The sequence below is a fragment of the Oncorhynchus kisutch genome, linkage group LG1, assembly GCF_002021735.2.
Source record: "Oncorhynchus kisutch isolate 150728-3 linkage group LG1, Okis_V2, whole genome shotgun sequence".
Lineage (NCBI taxonomy): Eukaryota > Metazoa > Chordata > Actinopteri > Salmoniformes > Salmonidae > Oncorhynchus > Oncorhynchus kisutch.
This window is the reverse complement of record NC_034174.2, coordinates 43,956,644-43,984,013: the sequence shown is the minus strand read 5'-3', so window position 1 is coordinate 43,984,013 and position 27,370 is coordinate 43,956,644. Positions and strand designations below refer to the sequence as shown.

The 27,370-nt window shown below is 42.2% G+C and overlaps 1 protein-coding gene and 1 long non-coding RNA gene across 6 annotated transcripts; one reads left to right on the top strand and one right to left on the bottom strand.

Moving 5' to 3' along the window:
• Positions 1–117: 117 nt before the first annotated feature.
• On the top strand, positions 118–27,339 carry zc3h11a (zinc finger CCCH-type containing 11A). 5 transcript variants are annotated; one of them, XM_020486313.2, is made up of 19 exons: positions 118–223; positions 927–973; positions 2,239–2,309; positions 4,179–4,305; positions 4,420–4,539; positions 4,947–5,070; positions 5,309–5,491; positions 5,846–5,935; positions 18,251–18,331; positions 18,436–18,543; positions 18,665–18,739; positions 19,115–19,213; positions 22,774–22,836; positions 23,012–23,536; positions 23,666–23,733; positions 23,837–24,416; positions 24,532–24,701; positions 25,231–25,415; positions 25,532–27,339. In XM_020486313.2, the coding sequence occupies exons 4-19, from the start codon at positions 4,252–4,254 to the stop codon at positions 25,758–25,760; spliced, it is 2,754 nt and encodes a 917-aa protein (XP_020341902.1). In that variant the 5' UTR covers positions 118–223; positions 927–973; positions 2,239–2,309; positions 4,179–4,251; the 3' UTR covers positions 25,761–27,339. The 5 variants fall into 5 exon arrangements, with proteins under 5 accessions (XP_020341902.1, XP_020341885.1, XP_020341877.1 ...); XM_020486296.2 differs by having other exon boundaries at positions 1,753–2,309; XM_020486288.2 differs by having other exon boundaries at positions 927–2,309.
• On the bottom strand, positions 5,490–22,387 carry LOC116374217 (uncharacterized). Its single transcript, XR_004210050.1, has 3 exons — positions 22,229–22,387; positions 21,966–22,108; positions 5,490–5,930 (listed from the first exon to the last, which is right to left on the bottom strand). It is a non-coding gene; the product is annotated as an uncharacterized LOC116374217 (long non-coding RNA).
• Positions 27,340–27,370: the final 31 nt, after the last annotated feature.

The window sequence follows — 27,370 nt, the reverse complement described above, 5'->3', positions numbered from 1 at the left end:
ATCGTATATTAAAATAGGCACGTGCGTTGTAGTTATGTCTGTAAAGCTCCAAAAAGTTCACTTTGAATCGTTCATCTCTGATCTAGCATTGATTTTCTATGTCTATTCTTTGTGTGAGTCGTCGCCATTTTGTTCCAGGCTCCAGTGCTGCGCAGCAAGGAACCCGGCGGACGTGTTGTTCTCTTGTAGTGGGACAAACATTTTAATCTTTTTTGTAATACTGGTAACTAACTCGCTTTATTAAATCATTGTTTTGTCTTGATGTCATTGCATTACTATTTAAGGGTAGATCGTTACTTGGAAGCGAGGTGTAAAACGTCCGAGTTAGCTAGCTAATGTTAGCAACAACGAGTTAGCTCGAGCCTCGTCGCTATCAACCAGGCCACAGAGTTTGGGCTAGGCCAAGAAGTATAATATTAGTTGCTAGCATCGAGGCCTTGTAACCAGAGTCTATACATAGCTGGTAACTAGCTAACGTTTGTTGAATACAATTACCACCCAGTTCATTTTGCCAATGACATAACGATGACTGAGTTTAACGTTAGCTAGCTAAGGACGGTTAGACATTTAATTTGCAATAACGTACCTAAAATAGGAAGTGACTGTTTCTATTGTTTAGTTAACTGTAACTAGTTAACGTTAGCCAGGTAACTTGGCTTTGGAGTTTATTCAGCCTTTATTTGATCATGGAGTCTTATGTCAGGGAACCCTGAATGTGAATAACAATTTACCTAATACACACGCCAATATAAATACAACCAGAACGATTTGTTTCTAGTTACCTGAGCTAACGTTAGTTATTTTGATGTGGGGCAAAAGTTACAAACGCGTGTATCGTAATTTGGAACGTTCTTTTTCTAAATCAGTCCTATATAACATGAGTAACGTTAGCTATCTAAATGTTGCAATGCATTTTGTGTTTTCAGTAACTACCACGTATGAAGATGAAAATCGCATTCGCCCAGTAATTCTGGTAATTCGTCTTGCCAATATATTTAATGTTTTATAATTTTACGTTTTAAATAACGTGTTTTTTTAGCTGTTTAATGACCTAATTACATTATTCGAAATGTCTGTCCTGGATTGTACGATAACAGTGCGGTATGTTACTCATCGAAATTGCAAACCTACATCGAGGCTCTCCAAGTTAACAAGATGTTCTGGGGGCCTCTGGACAGATGTGTCAAATGTTAAACAACATACAGTTTAACATTTTATTATTCCAAATGAAATACATAAAATTGAAGCAATGGGTTGATATCTGAACATATCAAGTAGTATGAGCTGATTGAGCTCCCAATAATGGATTACACAATACCCAGTTGTGTAGTCTGTTATAGTCAAATTCAGTTTGACCCATGCTCTACAATGTTTCCCAACTCTTTTCCTCTATCTCCAACAGTACATCTTTATGTTGTGGCCCTGGACAAGCACACCTGATATTACTTGTCAACTAATCATCCAGCCATTGCTAAATTGGAACAGATGTTTTTGTCAGGGGCTACAACAAAAATGTGTGCTGTTGGGGATACTCCAGGACCGGAGTTGGGAAACAATGGTTAATCATACGCTATTGTGGATGGTGTTGGCACATCCTTGTCATGTTATACATTTTCTCTCTTGATGTTGTTAAACTTTGGTGAGAAACTGCAGTTCAGATACTGTGTTTGTGTGCAAGTATTGTCTGTCCTGTACTCTAACCAATTTCTATTCAGTTCTCCAGGGGAGTGTTTTTGTTTTATTTAAATCTAGGTTAAGAAGCAGCTTCTTGTCCATTCCTGAAGATCTTTGGATGTGGGATAGAGTTCATTATAAAGAAAGTAGATTCCCAGAAGATTTTATGCAAAATCCCTACCACTTTTTTTCCACTCAACTTTTTGTCTGCTGGAATCCCTAGAAGCCCCACCCTTACTTATATTTTTCTACAGCATCCTTTATGCCATCAAGTTTAAGAAGAAGTTGAAGATTTTTCTTCCCCCCCTCTCTTCACCCCATTTTTTTTTCTCTTTCAAAACCTCTCCTTTTTTCCTCTGGCTGTCTTTTTGGATTCGCTTCTATCTCACATTATTCCCCCCCCATTAACAAAAAATAATCTACAAAAGAATGGACGTTCTTGCACCATCCATCTGTAATGCTTAGCAGTCTGGCTGGAAGGAGTCATAAGGGAGGTCATAGGACGACGAGTGTCTCTGGACAATCCCTTTTTCCTTTTATCTCACGGATCAAGTGTTCCTTCAGGACCTTTGTTGCCACGGAGACACCCTATCAGAAGTGTGTGAGGAAAGGAGGAATCTTCTTAGCCACTACAGGTGAGTTTAGCCCCACAACCCTTTCAAGCAGAGTTTAGTTTCTCTGCAACTTCTACTCTGGTTCATATTCCTGTCGTGGACATTTGAGTAAATGAGTGATACAAAATATATTGAAAGCAGGTGCTTCTACACAGGTGTGGTTCCTGAATGAATTAAGCAATTAGCATCACATCATGGTTAGTGCCAGTTGTCCATTATTTTGGCTACCGTGGCTAGAAGAAAGGAGCGTAGGGTTTAAAGGGTGTGTTTGTGTCAGTCACCAGATCCCACCCCAATTTTTTTACTTATTTTTTTTTTAACCAGGTAGGCCAGTTGAGAACAAGTTCTCATTTACAACTGCGACCTGGCCAAGATAAAGCAAAGCGGTGCGGCAAAAACAACAGCAGAGTTACACATGGGATTAACAAATGTACAGTCAATAACACAATCGGGGGAAAACACAATGAAAAATCTATATACAGTGTGTGCAAATGTAGTAAGATTAGGGAGGTAAGGCAATAAATAGGCTGTAGTGGTGAAGTAATTACAATTTAGCATTAACACTGGAGTGATAATGTGCATATGATGATGGGCAAGTAGAGATACTGGGGTACAAAAATAAATACCAATTTGGGGAATGACGTAGTTGGGTGGGCTATTTACAGATTGGCTGTGTACAGGTACAGTGATCGGTAAGCTGCTCTGACAGCTGATGCTTGAATTTAGTGAGGGAGATATCAGTCTCCAGCTTCAGTGATTTTTGCAATTTGTTCCAGGCATTGGCAGCAGAGAACTGTAAGGAAAGAATGAGCAGGGCACAACTGGGGGCTTAGGGGGGTCTATAGCAAGCGGCAAAAGTGAGAGACTTATTTCTGGAAAGGTGGATTTTGAGAAGTAGAAGCTCAAACTGTTTGGGCACAGACCTGGATAGAGAAGTAGATTGCAACCCTGCCCCCTTTAGCAGTTCTATCTTGGTGGTAAATGTTGTAATTGGGGATGTAGACTTCAGAATTTGATGGCCTTCCTAGGCCAGGATTCAGACACGGCTAGCACATCAGGGTTGGCGGAGTGTGCTAAAGCAGTGAATAAAACAAACTTAGGGAGGAGGCTTCTGATGTTAACATGATTTTACGGTTACAGAAGTCAACAAATGATAGTCCCTGGGGGAATAGGTGTGGTACTGGAGTCTGCAGGGCCTGAGTTAACCTCTATATCACCAGAGGAGGAGTAGGATGAGGGTACAGCTAAAGGCTGTAAGAACTGGTTGTCTAGTGCGTTAGGAACAGAGAATAAAAGGAGCAGATTTCTGGGTTTAAGTGAACGCACAATGGATTATGATCATTGTAGTTAATTACCATGTTTTCTGAGCTAAACTATGTAGAATGTTGGCCTACTGGAAACTACAACTCCCTTCTACATCGCATAGTTCAGGCTTCATCTGATTTATCTTGACAAGAACTGCCCATTGAGCTCACAGGAAGAAAAAGATGTAACGAAGTGGAATTCAAATAATTGAACCAATGTCAGTCAATTCGTGCTTTAAAAAAAAGTTTGGTTAATCGCTCAGCACTAACCACCATCAACAAAACACCAAATGATGGAATTCCTTGTGGAAGAGTGGCGTTTTATCCCTCCAGGAGAGTTCCAGACACTTGTAGAATCTATGCCAAGTAGCATTGACGCTGTTCCGGCGGCTCGTGGTGGACCAACATCCTATTAATTAAGTCACACTTATGTTGGTGTTTCCTTTATTTAGTCAGTTACCTGTGTCACCATAGTCCTCAAAGAAATTCAAATTCAACTCTGTGGAGTTCTGTTGCCACCACAGTGAAGCAATCAAGTCCACTAATGGCAGAGAAATGACCATGGCTTCTGTTTAACTGTTGCCAGCCTAGGGAGAGTCCTGTTGGCCCTGAAGAGAACATCCCTGACCTGGACGTGAATCCAGTCCACCATCCTGAACATGACTAACCATGGAGATGACTGCTATTTCTTTTACTACTCCAACTGCGCTAAGGTATGGGTCATAAAGAGAAACTAGCACTGTAGCATTTTCTGTGTTGCTGTGTTTGTGGTGTAAATGCAGCTCTCAGAAGTATTAACATGGTTGTGTTTTTGTCTCCTGGTGCAGGGTGACAGTTGCCCCTTCAGACACTGTGAAGCCGCAATGGGCAGTGAGGTCGTTTGCAGCCTGTGGCAGGAGAGCCGCTGTTTCCGACAGGTCTGCAAGTTCCGCCACATGGAGATCAAGGTTAGGATAGTGCTCTCTTTTTCAGTGGACCATTTTTGCTCATTCTTGCTTCAATTTTGTCAAACAAACCAAAAATGTATTTCAGGAATATCCCCTTAAAGCTTTGCATACTCAAGGCTGTGTGTGTCTTGAGTTGCCATTACGGAAGTGTAGAGAAATACCCTCTCTTAACCTGGGTTAGGGGTTGTGTGCCTCTGGACTTGTCGGGGGGACATTAAAATATTTTTTGGGGTCTCCTCGCAGTAATACCATATTCCCTAGTTTTTCACCTGGCCATTTTGAGGCAATCGGTCATAGCTTTTTAGGGATGAATTTCACTTTGTTTTTTAAAGTGAGCTTTCATAAAGACTCATATGTTGCAAGACATTATGCTATATTTTCTGACCTGCTCTCTTCCCCTCTTACAGAAAAACAGGAAGGAGATTGCTTGTTACTGGGAGAACCAGCCTGCTGGCTGCCAGAAGCCACACTGTGCCTTCCACCACGAGAAACCACGCTTAATAGACGGCCAATACGTACCGCCCAACAAAAGTGAGTAATCGCTCTGAAGAGGCCGATCCTGACCAAGCCACCATTAGCTTACTGATCTTTATCTCCTTAGCATCGCATGGCTCAAACACATTGACATGATTTTCACTTGACATGGTAGTGTATCAGCAGATAAATGATGATTGAGATGAATAACATATTTGGATTCACTTATGAACCTATTTTTCACCAGAACCAGAGTTTATCCATAGTTTCTGAGCTTAATTGTCTTGTCACTCAGGTTCGGCCCTGAAAGAAGAGGAGGAGCCTCATGAGGATTCTTTGCCTCCTGTCCCCATCCCCAGCCCAGCCAATCCCCAGCTCCGTGGGGTCATTAAGGCTGAGACTCAGGAGAACGTTCCCAGCCCCACTCACCCGCCTGTGGTTATTAACCCGGCAGATGACGAAGATGAGGATGAAGATGGTGAGAAACGTCAAGTTTATTTAAAGTGCAATTTACAAAGGTCACAACACACTTTACACACTATCACTAGAAAAGGAAAAGCAAACAATGTAGAAAGAAACAATAACAAGCAATATAAAATTTGAACAGCATGTAGTCCGTAGGGCAAGAATAGGCTCGGCAATGGAAAGAGACAGCGCAGTCACAGAAAGGAGCTCTTAAAAGGGGCAGTTGCGCAGAGACAGTGGAGCAGACCTTTAAGGTGATTAAAGTGCTAGGTGAAAATGATATGGATATTTTTGGGTACAGTGCAATAGTTTTTTTCCAGAATAATGAGAAATACCATTTAAACGTTTTTTTTGTGTGTGCGTGCAGATCAGTTGTCAGAGGGGGAGGACAGCAGGTCTGGCTCAGACGGATCCAGAGTGGTCTCTCCCAGGAAGATGGCCGTGGGCTCCACCTCAGGTAAGAAGAGGACAAAGACACAGAACACATAGAATAGATTAACATTTAAACAATGCCTGTTTTAACAGATTTAGTTTGAAACGCTACAAGGGTAGGCTCAAACTTTAGTTGACGGCTTCGCTTTTCAGTGCTTCATTGACAAAACAGTGTTGTAATTGAAAGACCTTCGAATGGAACAATCCCTTTAAAAGACATCCGCCAGCTATTTTTACTGTTGAAAAGAGATATCCCAAGTATAAATTCATTAAAGTACACATACTAAGGTGTAATAAAAATATGTTTTGAGTAAAGTAGTATTTTTTGTTTACTTCAAAGAGTTGGGCATTCAAGGAGTTGTTCTGGTGGGAATCCTGTATGTCATTGGCCTCCCCCTTAAGGGCTCCCAAGTGGCGCAACGGTCTAAGGCACTGCATCTCAGTGCTAGAGGCATCACTACAGATCCTGGTTCGATTCCAGGATGTATCACAACCGGCCATGATTGGGAGTCTCAAAGTGAGGTGCACAATTGGCCCTGCGTCGTTAGGGTTTGGCCGGGATAGGCCGTCATTGTAAATAAGAATTTGTTCTTAACTGACTTGCCCAAGTTAAATAATAAAAAGAAAAAAAGAAAAACAATTAAGGAGCAATAGAGAACAAGAGGAAAGGCCCATCCCACCACTTGTTCTATGTCATGACATACAGTGCCTTCAAAGTATTCATACCCCTTGATTTATTCCACATTTTGTTACATCCTGAATTCAAAATCAATTAAATAGATTCTCACCCATCTACTCACAATACGCCATATTTGTTTGCAAATGCATTAAATAAAATACAGATCTAATTTACATAAGTATTCACACCCCTGAGTCAGTACTTTGTAGAAGCACCTTTGGCAGTGATAAGAGTTTAGTTTTTCTGGGCAAGTCTGTAAGAGATGTCCACACCTAGATTGTGCAACATTTACCCATTTTATTATTTTCAAAATTCTTCAAGTTCTGTCAAATGGATTTTTACTAGATAAGTTTCAGGTCTTGCCATAGGTTTTCAGGTAGGTTTAAGGCAAAACTGTAACTTGGCCAGTCAGGAACATTCACTGTCTTGGTAAGCAACTACAGTGTAGATTTGGCTTTGTGTTTTAAGTTATTGTCCTGGTGAAAGGTGAATTCATCTCCCAGTGTCTGGTGGAACACACTGGATCCGTTTTTTCTATAAGATTATGCTTAGCTCCATTCCGTTAGATTTTTTTATCCTGAAACTCCACAGTCCTTCACGATTAAAAGCATACCCATAACAAGATGCCGCCAAAAACTATGCTTGAAAATATGGAGAGTGGTACTCTAATGTTTTGTATTGGATTTGCCCCAAACATAACATGGTGTATTCAGGACAACAAGTGAATTGCTTTGCCATTTTTTTTGCAGTATTATGTTAGTACCTTGTAAACAGGATGCATGTTTTTTTTTTGTCTATACAGGCTTCCTTTTCACTCTGTCAATTAGGTTAGAATTGTGGTAACTTCAATGTTGTTGATCCATCCTTAGTTTTCCCGTATATCACAGTAAACTAACTGTTTGTCACCATTGGCCTCATGGTGAAATCCCTGAGCGGATTTCTTCCTCTCCAACAACTGTTTGCAAGGCACCTCCCTGGTGTTTGGTTGAATCTGTGTTTGAAATTCACTGCTCGACTGAGGGACCTTACAGATAATTCTATGTGGGGTACAGAGATGACGTAGTCATTTAAAAAGCATGTTAAATCCTATTATTGCACATAGTCCATGCAACTTCTTATGTAACTCGTCAAGCACATGTTTACTCCTTAACTTATTTAGGCTTCCCATAAAAGGGGTTGTATGACTCAAGACCAATCAGCTTTATTTAAATAATTATTTTAATGAAAACATTAATCCACTTTGACATTATTGGGTGTTATGTAAGAAGTTGCATGGACTCACTCACTGTCAATAATAGGGTTTAACATGGTTTTAGAATGACCACCTCATCTCTGTATTGGTCTTACAAATTCATTTCCAGGCAGACTACTTAGTTGAATTTTCTCACGTGTTTCACTTTCTTACAGCTCATAACACGGACCAACACTTTACATGTTGCGTTTTATATATTTTTTCAGTTGGCCATGAAGAGCCACATGAACAGACTTGGTTCGCACAAGGTGCTTGAGGTACTTAAATTTGGCGCTCTGAAATTAAGTACTGGAATACCTTAAATCACATTTTCTCAAGTTAGTACTTGAATTAAAATGAGAGAACAGACATGTTTAATGAAAAATATATTGGTCTTGCAAAATAATTCAGGCAGACTGCAGATGTTTTTTTTAACGTGTTTTGCTCTCTGGTTGGCAGGCAAACTCGCTCATTCCACCAACACTGCCACTCAGCAGTGTTGGTGGAAGTGCCTCCAAATGTCACATCGATAGCTAAAATGCCTGGCAAATGTAGATTCAGTCGTAGAATGAATATACAACTCGCAAATAGTTGCTTATATTTAAGTCCAATTTCAATGTAGTTCAAGGGCTCTGTCTATTAGCTACAGTAGGGCAAAAAAGTATTGAGTCAGCCACCAATTGTGCAAGTTCTCCCACTTGAAAATATGAGGCCTGTAATTTTGATCATAGGTACACTTCAACTATGACAGACAAAATGAGGGAAAAAAATCCATTAAGATTTTTAATGAATTTATTTGCAAATTATGGTGGAAAATAAGTATTTGGTCAATAAAAGTTTCTCAATACTTTGTCATTGCCAACAAAGGGTATATAAGAGGTCAAACGTTTTCTGTAAGTCTGGAGACTGGCTACGCCACTCCTTTCGTTGCCCGGGCGGTGTGTTTGGGATCATTGTCATGCTGAAAGACCCAGCTATGTTTCATCTTCAATGCCCTTGCTGATGGAAGGAGGTTTTCACTCAATCTCACGATACATGGCCCCATTCATTCTTTCCTTTACATGGATCAGTCGTCCTGGTCCCTTTGCAGAAAAACAGCCCCAAAGCATGTTTCCACCCCCATGCTTCACAGTAGGTATGGTGTTCTTTGGATGCAACTCAGCATTCTTTGTCCTCCAAACAGGACGAGTTGAGTTTTTACCAAAAAGTTCTATTTTGGTTTCATCTGACCATATGACATTCTCCCAATCTTCTTCTGGATCATCCAAATGCTCTCTAGCAAACTTCAGACGGGCCTGGACATGTACTGGCTTAAGCAGGGGGACACGTCTGGCACTGCAGGATTTCAGTCCCTGGCGGCGTAGTGTGTTACTGATGGTAGGCGTTGTTACTTTGGTCCCAGCTCTCTGCGGGTCATTCACTAGGCCCCCCCCGTGTGGTTCTGGGATTTTTGCTCACCGATCATTTTGACCCCACGGGGTGAGATCGTGTGGAGTCCCAAATCGAGGGAGATTATCAGTGGTCTTGTATGTCTTCCATTTCCTAATAATTGCTCCCACAGTTGATTTCTTCAAACCAAACTGCTTACCTATTGCAGATTCAGTCTTCCCAGCCTGGTGCAGGTCTACAATTTTGTTTCTGGTGTCCTTTGACAGCTCTTTGGTCTTGGCGATAGTGTAGTTTGACTGTTTTAGGTTGTGGACAGGTGTCTTTTATACTGATAACAAGTTCAAACAGGTGCCATTAATACAGGTAACGAGTGGAGGACAGAGGAGCCTCTTAAAGAAGTTGTTACAGGTCTGTGAGAGCCTTGTTTGTAGGTGACCAAATATTTATTTTCACCATAATTTGCAAATAAATTCATAAAAAATCCTACAATGTGATTTCTTTGGATTTTTTTTCCTCATTTTGTCTGTCAGTTGAAGTGTACCTATGATGAAAATTACAGGCCTCACTCATCTTTTGAAGTGGGAGAACTTGCACAATTGGTGGCTGACTAAATACTTTGTTGCCCCACTGTAGGTAGCTAGCTTGCTAGAAGTATGAAGTTAGAAGCTAACGTTGAATGGAGCCTGACCTCGGCCGCAGCAAGCAGCATTTGACTGAAATTAAGCTAGCTATAATCAAAAGATGGGTTACTAGAAGTTCTCATAACATTTTATTTTATAGAGATTAGTTAGACAGTGGTGAGTGAGGCTGCAAATAGAGAGGACGCATTGAAGCAAGCAGGGAAGTACAGGGGTTCCCAAACCTGCGGTCCAGGACCCATGTGGGGTCCCCTAAAATTTAAATAGGGTCCCCTGATAGAATCTCTAATCTTATCAAACACACAAATAACTTGTTTTTCTTCAAATGGGTATTGAATACATTTGAGTCAACTAAGGGCATTTTACACTGTCAGAATTCACATTCATGTCATGTGTTGGGAAAGCCTGTGGGACCTAAAATTGTGAAATAAATTACATTTGAAATATAAAGACAATTTAATATTATGTACACTGAACAAAAATATAAATGAAACATGCAACAATTTCAAAGATTTTTGAAAGACTTACAATTCATAAGGAAATCAGTCAACATCATCAGTACTGACTTACGACTTACACTATGTAGTTAAACACGTATTATTGAGTAGAAGGTTTAAGGTAATGAATAGTCAGTTATTTGAGGCTGTGGAGATGTACTGTTGTCTGGTGGTAATTAGTAACAATTGCATATAGAATGCATTACATTGATGCTTGAATTATTAGTGCTTCAAAAAGCCCACCCGCCCTTCTCTGCGGCACCAAAGCTGCCAGTCGGAAGCAAGATGCTATTAACCTCTCTGGGATCGTTCGAGACGCTAGCGTCCCACCTCGCCAACAGCCAGTGAAATTGCAGGGCGCCAAATTCAAAACAGAAATCTCAATTAAAATTCCTCAACCATACAAGTATTTTACACCATTTTAAAAAGATACTCTTCTCGTTAATCCAACCAGTGTCCGATTTCAAAAAGGATTTTCGGCAAAGCAGAACATTTCATTATGTTAGGTCAGCAACTAGTCACAGAAAGCATTCAGCCATTTTCCAACCAAAGAGAGGTCTCACAAAGCAGAAATAGATAAAATGAATCACTAACCTTTGACGATCTTCATCAGATGACACTCCCAGGACTCAATGTTACACAATACATGTATGTTTTGTTGGATCAAGTTCATATCCAAAAACCTCAGTTTACATTGGCGCCATGTTCAGAAATGCCTCCAAAACATCCGGAGAAATTGCAGAGAGCCATGTCAAATAACAGAAATACTCATCATAAACTTTGAAAGATACATGTTTTACATAGAATTAAAGAAACTTGTTAATGCAAGCGCTGTGTCAGATTTCGCAAAAGCACAATATTCAATCATCTGCGAACCGCGTTCAGCCACAAAAGCAAGCCATACAGTTACCCGCCAAATTGTGGAGTCAACAAGTCATAAATAGCATTATAAATCTTCACTTACCTTTGCTGATCTTCATCGGAATGAACTCCCAGGACTCCCACAAGAAATGTTAGTTTTGTTTGATTACGTCCATATTTATGTCCAAATTCCTCCGTTTTGTTTGAGTTTAGTTCACTATTCCAAAGGCACAATGCGCAAGCGCAAAATCCAGACAAAGTCAAGAGTTCCATTAGTTTGTAGATGTTTACAATCAATCCTTAGGATCTTTTTATAATAAATCTTCAATAATATTCCAGGAAAAAGGAACGCGCAGAAAGCTGATTGGCCTCAGCCTAGTACACTTGTTGATATAGCTCTTATTCGACATCCTTCCACAATAGAAGCCTCAATCAACTTTCTAAAGACTTGACATCTGCTGGAAGCCTTGGGAATCTGGCCCCATAGACACAGCATATTGGGTAGGCAATCACTTAAATGAAACTACAAATCTCAGATTTCCCACTTCCTGGTTGGATTTGTCTCAGGTTTTCTCCTGCCATATGAGTTCTGTTATACTCAGACATCATTCAAAGAGTTTTAGAAACTTCAGTGTTTTCTATCCAATACTACTAATATGCATATATTAGCATCTGGGACAGAGTAGCAGGCAATTTACTCTGGGCACCTTATTCATCCAAGCTACTCAATACTGCCCCCCTGTCACCAAGAAGTTAAGTAGTATCTTCCCAAATGCCCAATTATAAAGTCGTCATTAAGCTGGAATTGTCTAGTAATGCAAATAGGAAGTGTTTATTTTATTTATTTTACCTTTATTTAACCAGGTAGGCAAGTTGAGACCAAGTTCTCATTTACAATTGCGACCTGGCCAAGATAAAGCAAAGCAGTTCGACAGATACAACGACACAGAGTTACACATGGAGTAAAACAAACATACAGTCAATAATACAGTATAAACAAGTCTATATACAATGTGAGCAAATGAGGTGAGAAGGGAGGTAAAGGCAAAAAAGGCCATGGTGGCAAAGTAAATACAATATAGCAAGTAAAACACGAATGGTAGTTTTGCAATGGAAGAATGTGCAAAGTAGAAATAAAAATGGGGTGCAAAGGAGCAAAATTAATTAATTAATTAAATACAGTTGGGAAAGAGGTAGTTGTTTGGGCTAAATTATAGGTGGGCTATGTACAGGTGCAGTAAACTGTGAGCTGCTCTGACAGTTGGTGCTTAAAGCTAGTGAGGGAGATAAGTGTTTCCAGTTTCAGATATTTTTGTAGTTCGTTCCAGTCATTGGCAGCAGAGAACTGGAAGGAGAGGCGGCCAAAGAAAGAATTGGTTTTGGGGGTGACTAGAGAGATATACCTGCTGGAGCGTGTGCTACAGGTGGGAGATGCTATGGTGACCAGCGAGCTGAGATAAGGGGGGACTTTACCTAGCAGGGTCTTGTAGATGACATGGAGCCAGTGGGTTTGGCGACGAGTATGAAGCGAGGGCCAGCCAACGAGAGCGTACAGGTCGCAATGGTGGGTAGTATATGGGGCTTTGGTGATAAAACGGATTGCACTGTGATAGACTGCATCCAATTTGTTGAGTAGGGTATTGGAGGCTATTTTGTAAATGACATCGCCAAAGTCGAGGATTGGTAGGATGGTCAGTTTTACAAGGGTATGTTTGGCAGCATGAGTGAAGGATGCTTTGTTGTGAAATAGGAAGCCAATTCTAGATTTAACTTTGGATTGGAGATGTTTGATATGGGTCTGGAAGGAGAGTTTACAGTCTAACCAGACACCTAAGTATTTGTAGTTGTCCACGTATTCTAGGTCAGAGCCGTCCAGAGTAGTGATGTTGGACAGGCGGGTAGGTGCAGGTAGCGATCGGTTGAAGAGCATGCATTTAGTTTTACTTGTATTAAAGAGCAATTGGAGGCCACAGAAGGAGAGTTGTATGGCATTGAAGCTTGCCTGGAGGGTTGTTAAGTGTCCAAAGAAGGGCCGGAAGTATACAGAATGGTGTTGTCTGCGTAGAGGTGGATCAGAGACTCACCAGCAGCAAGAGCGACCTCATTGATGTATACAGAGAAGAGAGTCGGCCCAAGAATTGAACCCTGTGGCACCCCCATAGACTGCCAGAGGTCCGGACAGCAGACCCTCCGATTCGACACACTGAACTCTATCAGAGAAGTAGTTGGTGAACCAGGCGAGGAAATCATTTGAGAAACCAAGGCTGTCGAGTCTGCCGATGAGGATGTGGTGATTGACAGTCGAAAGCCATGGCTAGATCAATGAATACGGCTGCACAGTAATGTTTCTTATCGATGGCGGTTAAGATATCGTTTAGGACCTTGAGCGTGGCAGAGGTGCACCCATGACCAGCTCTGAAACCAGATTGCATAGCAGAGAAGGTATGGTTAGATTCGAAATGGTCGGTAATCTGTTTGTTGACTTGGCTTTCGAAGACCTTAGAAAGGCATGGTAGGATAGATAGGTCTGTAGCAGTTTGGGTCAAGAGTGTCCCCCCCCCCCTTTGAAGAGGGGGATGACCGCAGCTGCTTTCCAATCTTTGGGAATCTCAGACGACACGAAAGAGAGGTTGAACAGGCTAGTAATAGGGGTGGCAACAATTTCGGCAGATCATTTTAGAAAGAAAGGGTCCAGATTGTCTAGCCCGGCTGATTTGTAGGGGTCCAGATTTTGCAGCTCTTTCAGAACATCAGCTGAATGGATTTGGGAGAAGGAGAAATGGGGAAGGCTGGGGCGAGTTGCTGTTGGGGGTGCAGTGCTGTTGACCGGGGTAGGAGTAGCCAGGTGGAAAGCATGGCCAGCCGTAGAAAAATGCTTATTGAAATTCTCAATTATGGTGGATTTATCAGTGGTGACAGTGTTTCCTATCTTCAGTGCAGTGGGCAGCTGGGAGGAGGTGTTCTTATTCTCCATGGACTTTACAGTGTCCCAGAACCTTTTTGAGTTAGTGTTGCAGGAAGCAAATTTCTGCTTGAAAAAGCTAGCCTTGGCTTTTCTAACTGCCTGTGTATAATGGTTTCTAGCTTCCCTGAACAGCTGCATATCACGGGGGCTGTTCGATGCTAATGCAGAACGCCATAGGATGTTTTTGTGTTGGTTAAGGGCAGTCAGGTCTGGGGTGAACCAAGGGCTATATCTTTTCCTGGTTCAAAATTTCTTGAATGGGGCATGTTTATTTAAGATGGTTAGGAAGGCATTTAAAAAAATATCCAGGCATCCTCTACTGACGGGATGAGATCAATATCCTTCCAGGATACCCGGCCAGGTCGATTAGAAAGGCCTGCTCGCTGAAGTGATGAGTGGAGGTCGTTTGACCGCTGACCCATTACGGATGCAGGCAATGAGGCAGTGATCGCTGAGATCTTGGTTGAATACAGCAGAGGTGTATTTAGAGGGGAAGTTGGTTAGGATGATATCTATGAGGGTGCCCGTGTTTAAGGCTTTGGGGAGGTACCTGGTAGGTTCATTGATAATTTGTGTGAGATTGAGGGCATCAAGTTTAGATTGTAGGATGGCTGGGGTGTTAAGCATGTTCCAGTTTAGGTCGCCTAGCAGCACGAGCTCTGAAGATAGATGGGGGGCAATCAGTTCACATATGGTGTCCAGAGCACAGCTGGGGGCAGAGGGTGGTCTATAGCAGGCGGCAACGGTGAGACTTATTTTTAGCGAGGTGGATTTTTAAAAGTAGAAGTTCAAATTGTTTGGGTACAGACCTGGATAGGACAGAACTCTGCAGGCTATCTTTGCAGTAGATTGCAACACCGCCCCCTTTAGCAATTCTATCTTGTCTGAAAATGTTGTCGTTTGGAATGAAAATTTCTGGATTTTTGGTAGTCTTCCTAAGCCAGGATTCAGACACAGCTAGAACATCCGGGTTGGCAGAGTGTGCTAAAGCAGTGAATAGAACAAACTTAGGGAGGAGGCTTCTAACATGCATGAAACCAAGGCTATTACGGTTACAGAAGTCGTCAAAAAGAGCGCCTGGGGAATAGGAGTGGAGCTAGGCACTGCAGGGCCTTGATTCACCTCTACATCGCCAGAGGAACATAGGAGGAGTAGAATAAGGGTGCGGCTAAAAGCAATAAGAATTGGTTGTCTAGAACAGAGTAAAAGGAGGTTTCTGGGGGCGATAAAATAGCATCACGGTATAATGTACAGACAAAGGTATGGTAGGATGTGAATACAGTGGAGGTAAACCTAGGTATTGAGTGATGAAGAGAGAGATATTGTCTCTAGAAACATCATTGAAACCAGGAGATGTCATTGCATGTGTGGGTGGTGGAACTAATAGGTTGGATAAGGTATAGTGAGCAGGACTAGAGGCTCTACAGTGAAATAAGCCAATAAACACTAACCAGAACAGCAATGGACAAGACATATTGACATTAAGGAGAGGCATGCTTAGTCGAGTGATCAAAAGGGTCCAGTGAGTGGAGAGGGTTGGTTGGGGGTCACGGCGATTTAGACAGCTAGCCAGGCCATCGGTAGCAAGCTAGCATAGGATGGAGGTCTGTTAGCCACCTCTTGTGTTCCGTCAGTAGATTAGTGGGGTTCCGTGTGGTAGAGGGGATTAATCCAAATCACACAACAAAAATAAAAACAATAGATATAGTTATAGATGCCCAAGAAGAAAACATAATAATAATAATAATAAAAATAAATATAGTCCGATTGTCTATTCAGATAGCAGCCGGTAAGACAGCTAAAGGTTAGCAGGCCGCAGATGGGCGTTCAGGTAATGTCGCGACGGAGGAGCCAGACGGATTTCCTTCGGGTAGATAACGTCGGCAGTCCAGTTGTGAAGGCCCGGTGGGGCTCCGTAGGCAGTAAAACGGGTCCGGATAGGTGACTGCAGCCCAGGAGTGATTGATGGAACTCAGGAGTGATTGACTGAGCTGGCTAGCTCCGGAATAATTGATGTTTGCTCCGGAATCGACGAAAGCCGATAGTCACACGGATAGCAGCTAGCTAGCTGTGAGATCCGGGTATGAATGTCCAGAGAGCAGTTGAAATCCAGGGACATGGAGAGAAAAATTGGTCCGGTATGTTCCGTTCCGAGCCGCGCTGCGCCGTACAAAACTGGCGATAGATTTTCGAGCTAAAGGATAGCTGATGACCACAAACCGTGGTTAGCTGAATACTAACGATTTGCCAGTAAAGAAGCTAACTAGCTTCTGGATTAGCTTCTGGGCTAGCTTCAGGCTAGCTTCTTGGAGGATTACAGATTTGAGGTAAATAATACTTTTTTATAAATATAAATTGGTGAGGCGGGTTGCAGGAGTGTGTTTTGAAGATGAGTTGATGGAAAATAAAAATAAAAGTTGTGAAAAAAAGTTGTAAATATATATATATATACACAGGACAAGACTAGGACAAAAGACGTCTGAACTGCTATGCCATCTTGGTTGACCAGTGTTCACCAGTGGACATGTCCCAATTGTCTTCTTATTAGTGCTAACACTCATATGTATTAAATAAGTGGTGAAACAATGTATTATTGAGTAGAACTTGCAAGGTAGTGATGAATACGAAGTTCATTTTTTCACGGGGTTGTAGCTATATACTGCCATCTGGTGGCGACTAGAAACAATTGCATAATATTAACTATTACAAAGTTCTCATTTACAACTGCGACCTGGCCAAATTAATGGTCCTGGAAAATAAATATTACTGCTTTAACCTCTCTGAACTACTGATACCGTATCCGGGAGCGTAACTACACCCTCAGGCTCATTACCATAACGCAACGTTAACGATTTCTCAAAATCGAAAAACCGAAAATTAATATGCCTGCTCTCAAGCTTAGCCTTTTCTTAACACTGTCATATCAGATTTTCAAAATATGCTTTTGAACCATAGCAAATCAATCATTTGTGTAAGAGTGATAATGGCTGCCGTAGCATTTAGCGTAGCATTAGCGTAGCATTTAGCACATAACATTTTCACAAAAACCAGCAAAGTAATCAAATAAAATAATTTACCTTTGAAGAACTTCAGATGTTTCAATGAGGAGACTCTCAGTTACATAGCAGATGTCCAGTTTTTCCTGAAAGATTCTTTGTGTAGGACAAATTGCTCCGTTTTGTTACTACACATTTGGCTACCGAAACGAACCGAAAATTCAGTCACCAAAACGTCGAACTTTTTTCCGAATTAACTCCATAATATCGACCGAAACATGGCAAACGTTGTTTGAATCAATCCTCAAGGTGTTTTTTCACATATCTCTTCATTGATATGCCGTTCGTGGAAGCATGGTTTGTCTCTGAATTCCATGGAAAAATACCAGCACCTGAGTTTTGCGCATCAATTTCCACGCAGGACACCGTGCGGGACACTTGGAAAATGTAGTCTCTTATGGTCAATCTTCCAATGATATGCCTGCAAATACGTCAATGCTCCAGACCCCTTGGGGAAACGATAGAAAGGGCAGGCTCATTCCTGTCCCATTCACAGCCATATAAGGAGATTATGCAAATTGGTGCCTCAGAAATCCTCAGAAATCCAGAAATTTCCTGGTTGCAGAAACATCTTGGTTTCGCCTGTAGCATGAGTTCTGGGGCACTCACAGTGAAAATCTTCGCAGTTCTGGAAACGTCAGAGTGTCTTCTTTCCAAAGCTACCAATTCCATGCATAGTCGAGCATCTTTTTGTGACGATATATTGCGCTTAAAACGGGAACGTCTTTTTATCCAAAAATGAAATAGCGCCCCCGTAGGCTTAAGAGGTTAAAAGGTACTTAAGTCCTTGAATTTGACTTGCCACTGTCTGTACGAACCCTGAATTAATCTATTTTAAATTCAGGATGCAAGACAACAAAATGTGGGAAAAGTCAAGGGGTGTGAATACTTTCTGAAGGCACTGTACCTGGACCACATATTGAGGTGTTCCTTTTGTTAAGTAAATCAGGTGTTAAATGATGTGAAAAAGAGACTGGAGTGACCCCATGTTCTTTGAGCGGCTAACAGTGTTTCTTTGGCACAGATGATTCGTTGGACTTTGGTGTCAGAACCTTGGAGGAGATCAGACTGAGGAAAGCGCTGAAAGCCAGTATGAGGAGAGCTGGTGAGTTCATCCTTCCTCTTACCTCCCAAATACATTTACTATTGCCTTTTGTGTTATTATGCTGTAAATGATGAGGTGTGAGTTTATCAACTGTACTTTGTCAGGTTATCCAGTTCCTGGCCAGGGCTCAGATCAGCGGAACAATGGTGCCAGCGGAGAGAAGGAGAACATGAGATCCTTCATCCGGCCATCTCTCTTTACAGCCAAGGATGGTAAGAATCATTGAACACTGATCTAACTGAGCCTTGTGTATAGATTAACACAAGATCCCAGATTGTATGTTGTTGAAGTGAATCGCACGTACATATAAACACACACTTGCTGCCCCCTCAGACACTGTGGTCTTTGGTGAAGAGACCGTGAGACGCAATGTTGCGGACAGGCTTGGGAAGAGAATAACAGTCAACGGTAAAGGTTTTCCATTATCTTGTTTATCTATAAAATGTAAGGAAGTCAATGGTAGCCTCGAGGTTAGTGTCGGGCCAGTAACCAAAATGTTGCTGGTTCGAATACCGGAGCCGACAAGGTGAAAAATCTGTCGCTGTGCCCCTGAGCAAGGCACTTAACCTCAATTGATGCTGGCTGTGACCCCAGTTGGGATATGCAAAAAACACATTTCCATGACATATTTGTCAAGTCTAAGTGGAAAAATGTAAGCACCTCCAAATAATAATAATAATTGTTAGAGGTAGATGTACAGTGTTAAATTAACTACAAAATTACTCGTTATTGGTGGTACCATTGGTCACCAACACTAAGCTTCCATGATCTCTGACCTTTTAGAAGTTCCTGCCGGGGGTGACCTGCCAATGAAACGTTGTCTGGCCGAGCGCCTCGGGAGGAAAATGGACGAGGGTGAAACAGACCTGCCGCCTCAGAAAGGTATGCGAAGGGAAATGTAAATCAATCCATTGGGGATATTTGATTGTCCTCAGACTATCAGGAATACTAGTTCTTAATTTGGAAAATATAATTGAAATAGCATGTTAGCCTTTGTTCTTTGTTTGCTGCAGAAAACATTTAGACATTTTTGGCAATGGAAAACTAAAATGAGCGTTTATTGGACAGGTATTAGTGGTCCCTCCCCGTTTGTCTTCTGTGCCTGATGAAAATTACCCTGGTTGTACTAATTGAGTTACATTAAGATGGAACTGGGTTGAACCAGGCTATGGCTCATCACATGACCAAGCGAAACCAGTGAGGGAGGCACACTGCCTGCTCGAATGGAACGGGAATCTGTGCCAGTCTGTCGTATTGTTCAGAAACTACTCTTTCCTATAAAACATGTTAGACTTTTCCAACTATACTGAATAAAAAAATAAACACAACATTCAACAATTTCTAAGATTTTACTGAGTTAGTTCATAGAAGGAAATCAGTCAGTTAAAAATAAATAAATTAGGCCCTAATTTATTGATTTCACATGACTGCAATGGAAGCGGCCTTGGAGGGCACAAAGACAGAAATACTCAACATTTTAGAAAAATAAGATTTTTGTGCATATCGAGCATTTGTGATCTTTTATTTCAGCTTATGAAACATGGTACCTACATGTTGCATTTATTTTTGTTCAGTCTGGTTTTCATTTGGAAGGCAGATAGTGTTTTAAACAAAAGCAATCACTTGCGTGTGAAAAAAGAATCCTATTCATTACTCCACGCGCTTAAAGGTGAACTGCACACGCTGATTTGGCATAGTTTTTTGACTTGCTCCTATAGAAATGCTAGGGGCCATGACAGAAGCCAACCATGCGTTGGCTTGGGGGTATCGTTTGATGTGTCTTAGCCACCACCAAGTCACACCGATCTGTCAGAACCTTGCCTTCAGCTGTTTCCTCCCACTCAATCACAACAAACAAACTTCCTCCAGGTTGAGTTCAATAACTACAAGCAGATGTATGGGGAAATGCCGGTGGAAGCTTTGAATATTCTATTACCAATGGCAGAGATAGGTGGTATCTGATGCACAAACATATACTATGTTAAAGTTGAAGTCTGAACAGGTCAGACTAAACCTACCGAACACAGTGATCAGGCTGGTTCCACTGGGCTAGGTTATGCCCTGGACCAGAGTATGTGAGCGGAGCTGGAGCAGAGCGTGCCCAATTTGACTGGAGAGTTCCAGTAGTGCTCACTTCAGGAGCTCAGGGCATGCCCGTCCCAGTATGTATTTGTAGGCTACTTGTGTGCTGCTATAGCTACTGGCATGGAGTTTGCTAAATATTTTCATAAAGGAAGTGATTAAACACAGGTACTAAGTCAAGGTGAGGACCAAAAGCAAGAGAGGGAGTGTGGTGATGTAGTGTCCACAACTAAAAAAAAATAATTGTGCAATCTGAAAAGACCCAAATCCCAAAAGCATACTAAAAAAGTGTACTACATGTTAACAGAAAGTAACGAGGTGTTTTGCTAGCTGTGTCATTGTAGAAAAGTATTTATAAATAAAAGATCTGATCTCTTGCATTCATTTTCATTCTATTATCTATACAAAAGGCTATTCTGGATATTGGCTCATTAGGCCTGACATATCATTTCTTTTCAAGGAGCTTTCTGATTTGATAGGGTTAATTTGCCTACCTATACATTTATTTATTTTTAAAAACAATTCTGCATCCCTGCCCAGCCTGGCCAGAAGGATTTCTAGCATCCCCAGTAGCGCTGCAACTGCGGAGATGGTATTCTCCACTGCTGGCCTGCTCGCCTGAAACCACAGACTGGCTAAACGTGTTTCTAAAAGTGAATTCAAAGGCACTGAAGACTGAGGCTTTTTGTTTATTTAATTCTAAATAAATCACAGCCTATATGCAATTTATTCACTATAATGATTTAATACAAGAACATATTGTATTAGCCATAGCTGCATTCAATTAATTGTTGTGCCCTGCACCTCAGAGGCTGACTGTTTAGTATAAATTCCACTAATTTAAAGTGGCATAGAAATATGACATTGCTAAAGTGGGCAAATCGTTAGTAGGAAACTTTGCCATATGTCAAATTTACTTGAGAGAAATGTCAATGTTGCCATTATATGACTAAGTTTGTCAAAAAATAGTTAGCAATGCTTCAAATCAAATTGGATTAATGTTAGCTAGCTGAAATACTGTGGTCCCCTCAATCTTAGTTAGCTGGCTGAATTTAGTGCATCTAAAGTTAATCTGGCAACATCACAATCATGACAAAGGTTTTTCTACTAGCTTTGTCAGCATGCCAGGCTAGATAATGCTATAGCAGCCCATTGGATTCCATTAAAATGTGACGACTAGCATTGAGGTGAGTAGCTACCAGAACTGTTGTTGAATCCAATGGGCTGTTAAAGCATTAGCTAGCCAAGCATGCTGACAAAAACTAGCAGTCTTTCAAGCTTCTTGATTTGTCAGTTCGGGTAATGGGATAATTAGGAGTACGCTGCCATCTCCTATACCTGAATTGAGGCACATTTTTCCAAGTCATATCTCACGCCAGCTCCGCACTGTTCTGGTCGTGGCATAGCTACGTTCTGACTAGAGAGAATGTAATGAAGGTCTAGTCTGTTTCTGGCTAGGTAGCTAGCTAGGTAACGTCAGCTATGCTAGCGATGATAATGATTGTCAAAATATACATAACCAGCAGTATGGTCTAGCTAGCATTATACTCACCATCATTGGGGACCAACAAGCTTCAACAACTTATTCCACATGGTATGGTACTAGGGTCCTTCAGCAGGGCATGCAAACTGGAGCACCATAGTCAATCTGTATAGGGCTATTCATTCTCAAGCGGCAGTGATCCTTTTAACGTGCTAGGGGCGATGAAACAGAGTCCCATTCAATGAAGGTAGGTGAAGGGGCGATTTGTATGTGGAGCTTGGCAAAGGGGGCCATGAATTGTTGACGTAATTGTAATTCAAACCCAACCTTACCTTTGTTTTAGGTGAGACTGACAAATCATCCCATTTACACTTTGTAGTCAATTTTGAGATGAGATTAAATGTTTTAGGGGCAGTGGCCCTTCAACCTAGGTCACTTTTAGAACGGGGCACCTGGGGTGTATTCATTATGCCAATTCTGTTGCAAAATGTTTTTTAAATGGAAGTAAACTAAATAGGGAGGGACCTAGCTGAATTTGTCCAACAAACTTGTTTTACTATTTGGACTAATGATTACACCCCTGGCTCACACCTGGGAGGCAGCCTGCTTCCAAATTGAATGCAATCAACACTAACCAGGTTCACCTGGGGCATGCCCAGGGTGTTAATTGAATCCCATCATTGGTTAAAGTCCCTGATTAGTGGTTAAGCAGAATCAGGTGTCTGTTCTGGAACAAAGGAATCCACGTTAGATTCCCTCTAGGACCATCTGTGCCACAGGAGATGCATAATTGTTAGATACTAAAGTAAAAGTGGTGTTTAAAGTAATTGTCATTGATAATTTGAATTCATTTCATGTTTGTTTTTTCAACCCTTAGCTCTGAAACCTGTCAGGGATAGATTGGGATTACCTGTTGAACCCACTACTGCCTCTGAATCAGGTAAAATCATTAACTTACCTCTCACAATTAACAAATGTCTTTCAAAAAGTGCTTTGGGTGGCTTGTACAATCTTCATTAGAAATGGGTATCTTTTAACAGTATACAATTATTGTTGTTTGTATATGTTGAATGAAATGTATTATTGTTTGTATTTTAATCTCTAACCTCCCTCAGCTGAGAGCAACAGTAAGAATACAGCACCGGAAATAATCCGCATCAAAACCCTGGAGGAAATCAGGGGGGAGAAGTTGGCTAAGTCCCAAGGACAAGCTCTGGGGGACCACCCTCTCCCTTCAACTCCTGATACCACCAGTACCAGCAAGGCCCCAAAGAGAGGCACTACTGGCAAACCTGCAGTCAGCCTCCACGTGAAGACCTTCTCGGAGATCCTCCACGCCAAGAGAAAGCTGGAGGAGGACCAGCAGCAAGGCCCCAGCCTCAGAAAGGCCAAGCAGGAGGTTATGGAAGCATCTCCAGGGAACTCCCAGGGACCCACTGAGCCAGCCATGCCCAGTCGGGGCACACCTCCTGGAGGTGGAGTTATGGTAAAGACCCTGGAGGAGATCCGCAGGGAGAAGGCAGCCAAGATGCAGGCCCGGGGACAGGAGGTGTCCAACGGAAAAATCCCAGGCTCAGCCTCTGGAGAGGGAGGCACCAAGAAGCCCCTGGGACTGCGCATCAACAAAGCAGCTTCTTCTGGTAATGAGTTTATTGATTTGATATAAACCTTTTAGAATTGCTCATAGAAATTTGCGTTGTAAGTTGGCTTGACCCAACTAGATGCAGTGTCTTGTATAATTCTAAGACATTCTTTTGTTGTCCTGACAGCTGCCAGCACTACCACCCAGAAGACATCTGAGGTGACTGAGAAGAGGGAGTCTTCTGTTGCTACTGAGGTAAGAATTGTGTCCTTCTGTATGAATACTGTACATCCAAATATGTAGTTATACTCAATCAGCTCTGTTAGTCACTGAATGTCACTATTCCTCTGGTCCTTAGGCGAGCCCTGCTAACGGTAGGAGTGATGCTGTGTCCGGTGACAGTGTGAAGGTGAAGACCTTTGAGGAGATCATGCGTGAGAAGAGGCTCCGCAGGCAACAGCTGCAGGAAGAGCAGGCCTCGTCCACCAGCCAACCAGAGGGCTCTGCCGAGGCAGACTCTTTCCCAAAACAGGCCACTGGCCCCGCCCTCCAGCGGGAGAAGAGGGTGTGTGTGAGCACCCCTGCCGCCTCCTCTCCCCCCTCAATCACCCTGGAGGCACCTGCCCAGGCACCCAAAGCCCCCGTTCGCCAGCGCATCACCCTCAAACCCAAGGCTGCCTCTCCTTTGCCCTGCGCCACCTCCCCCCAGCAGGGGTCTCCACTGAGGCAGGCAGAGGCAGACTCCCCCTCACTCAGCCCCAGGAGTTCCAGCACTGCCCCAGGCAAGAGGAAGAGAGGCTCCCCAGGCGGTGCTAGTCCCCCAAAGCAGGCTGCCGCAGCAGCGGCCTCCCCTGGGCCCTCTGTGAAAGGTTTGCCGGTTGAGAAGGCTCAGGATGGAGCCCAGAAGAAGTCCCCAGGGCAAGCTACTGAAGCTAAAGGTATATGCCTCCAGAGAGAAATCCTCTCGCAGCTCTTTTCTACACTTATCTAGAAAGTCTATGCAAAGATCAACTCCAAAGTATTAGTCTGACATCCTGTGTGCTGTTGTTGCAGTGAGGCCCAAGCTGAACGTGAGGCCTTCTGTTATGAAGCTGGCTGCCCAGGTGAAACCAGGCCAGAAGAGAACATCAGCTAGATCTGCTGTCGCTGCAGTCAAACCCCTCAATAGCACCTATGCAGTGCAGGAGGAGCCACTGCAGGAACTGCCCTGCAAACGGAGAGAGGTATGTCTCAAAGCTCACTCTCTCAGGCTGGTCACTAGAAACACACGTCGATTTTGGATGTTTGAAAAGGTCCTGAGAATGTCAATATATATATGCAGTCGTCAACGCTCACAACAAAATGCATATATATATATATTTATACACACACTGGGCTCAAACTCACAACGTTCAGAACCAGAGTGCTCTGCTCAGACCACTGCACCTCAAAAATTCAAAATTGTCCAGCAAGCAGGGAGAGGACTTGATTAATTTAGTTTTATGCTTTCCCTAAACCATAGCCCTAACCTTAACCACTCTGAATAAATGTGTTTTTTGTTTCTGTTTTAAGCCTGTAACCATGCATAATTAACCCTGTAACCACATTAAATTAATTGGTCAAAAGTAGCCGATAGTCCAATTTCGTCAAATTCTGAAGTGAAACAGAGTAAGTTGCTCTCTCAGCATAGTAGGGTTTCCTTTTGTGATGTTATGGAGATGTACTTTGAACAACCACTGTTATTGTAACCTGTTAACTTTGTGTTCTCTCCAGGTGTCCTCTACTTCCTCCAGTGTGAAGGTGCAGATAAGCCCTGTGGTCTCCAGGAGACCCCCCACCATCCCGGGCCCTGGCCTCAGCTCCAGCCCCCTGAGAGAGGAGTCCCAGGCAGTCCCTGTCAACCAACACAGCCCAGCCATCACCACAGCAGCCCCAGAGACCTGCATAGTCCCACAGAGGTAACACTGGCAAACTGCTCTGCGGTTACAACTCACCCGTATACTGTCATATGGTTAAACCTAGCATAAAGCCAAACATCAATGGCTAAATGAGCTTAAACTCTGTTCTCCTCTAGCTCTGTGGTGAATACACCCATCCAGCCCAAGCCCCGGCGGCCCAGCGTTGCGATGTCTCGCTCGGCCGCAACAGCCCCTTCCGCTAGCTCCTCAACCTCCGCCATGGACGAATTCGACGAGTTGATGAACGAGTTCACAGATGACCGTCTGGACGATGACTTGGAGCTGGATCCAGGCAAGGGAGAGGATGACTACCTGCTGGAGCTGTCTGAGATGATTGACAGCTAGACTGGCCTACCTGATACCCCGTACGTGACCCTTGACCAACGCCTATGTTAATGTCACCTGATACCCTGTTCACGACCCCTGACCGACCCTTGACCTACAGTAACTCCTACATTCATCAACACCAATATAATTTCAAATGATCACCAGAACTAAACACCAGTTGAACGTCAACCTATTACCAGCGCAACTGGCTGGGTATCACCTATCACTGCCATAGAGGGTTGATTTGACAGATGACTTCATTGATTTGGGGAGGATATATGTATTTGTTACTGATTCCCAACCACCACTGTCTATCAACCCATGTCATCGGAGTAGACTAAGGTTGCTACAATATGTCAGAGGGGACTGGTGGGCTTATTTTATTTTTCTTCAATTAAAACACATTGTATTTTGTGTTTTAGATGGTGTTGTTTTTACTCTTTTTAATTCATGATTACCTTTTTTTTTTTGTCCTGGAGAAACAATCCTTCATGTGTTTTAATTTCTGCACCTTTAATTATTATTTGATTTACAGTGCTAGTGATATACTCGTAAGAATTCTATCTTTGTTCATTTTCCTTTTATGCCCTTTTCTTTGTCCCGAAAGAGAACATGAAAAAGCAACCGTTTGGTTGGAGAATTACATTTTTAAAAAAATCTAACATCCTCAGGTAATTCCCCATCTTGCATTGTAAGGACAAAAGCATGTTTTGCCTGTCACCTATGGATGTTAAATCATTGTTGCAGAAAGAGTGAATTTGTGTACTGTGTATGCCTAGACTGCTTTAAATGGAGTAACAGTAACTACACATTCTACTGCACTTAAAATAGTTAACCTGCTTTGCCTCCTGTATCTGTCATGTCCCACATCTACTGACTCAAACTAATGTACAAAGTTTTTGTTCTCCTAGTTTTGGACTGATCACGGTAAATGTGGAACTGTTGGAACGGACTAAGTTGGATTTGAGGTTAATTGAATAAGCATGGAACGATGGTTTGAAGTATGAAATTAAGGTGTGTACCCTTTTTGGCTGTTAGCTTTTCTGTTTTGTCTTACAGAAGCTAACTCACTGAAATATGTCAATTTTTTTTAAAATACCCACCATGTTCCTCTGTTTCTGCGCCGTGTATTTTTGGTCCAAAGAAATATGTTCGGACCACATTTTAACCTATCCAATTTATCTGACCATGACCCACTCAAAACAGTTGAATATGAAACATTACTCCTTTCACTGTTCAACATCCAGCCTGTTCGCTATTTAACTTTTGTTACAAATTTTTTTTTTGCTCTTAATGTGAAAAGCAGCTTCTCAGGGAGTACTTATTTGCTGTCTGAGTTTGAACCTATTTGTACTGTTCATACACAATGTTATAATTCAACAGACAATTTCAATTTTTCTCTGCTAGCATGTGACATTTCGTTGTTTGAGTACCTCCTGTTCCATGTTGACTGTGATCAGATTATATATGCTGATCAGTTTTACGATCTGGAGTGAAGAGCCTGTTTGTGTATCTGTACCTGCTTGGGCCTGTCCTGATATTCATGATCTAAATCTCTAAAGGGCGTTGAAACTAAATAAAAATGCTTTTATGAAGATGTGCTTTCATCCAGGCTGTTTATTCCAGAT

Bases quoted from the DNA above. Each gene is read 5' to 3' on its own strand.
- zc3h11a (XM_020486313.2), top strand. From the start codon at position 4,252: ATGACTAACCATGGAGATGACTGCTATTTCTTTTACTACTCCAACTGC. The intron at 23,734-23,836 runs GTAAGAATTGTG...TCTGGTCCTTAG, and splicing joins AGTCTTCTGTTGCTACTGAG to GCGAGCCCTGCTAACGGTAG. The intron at 25,416-25,531 runs GTAACACTGGCA...GTTCTCCTCTAG, and splicing joins ACCTGCATAGTCCCACAGAG to CTCTGTGGTGAATACACCCA.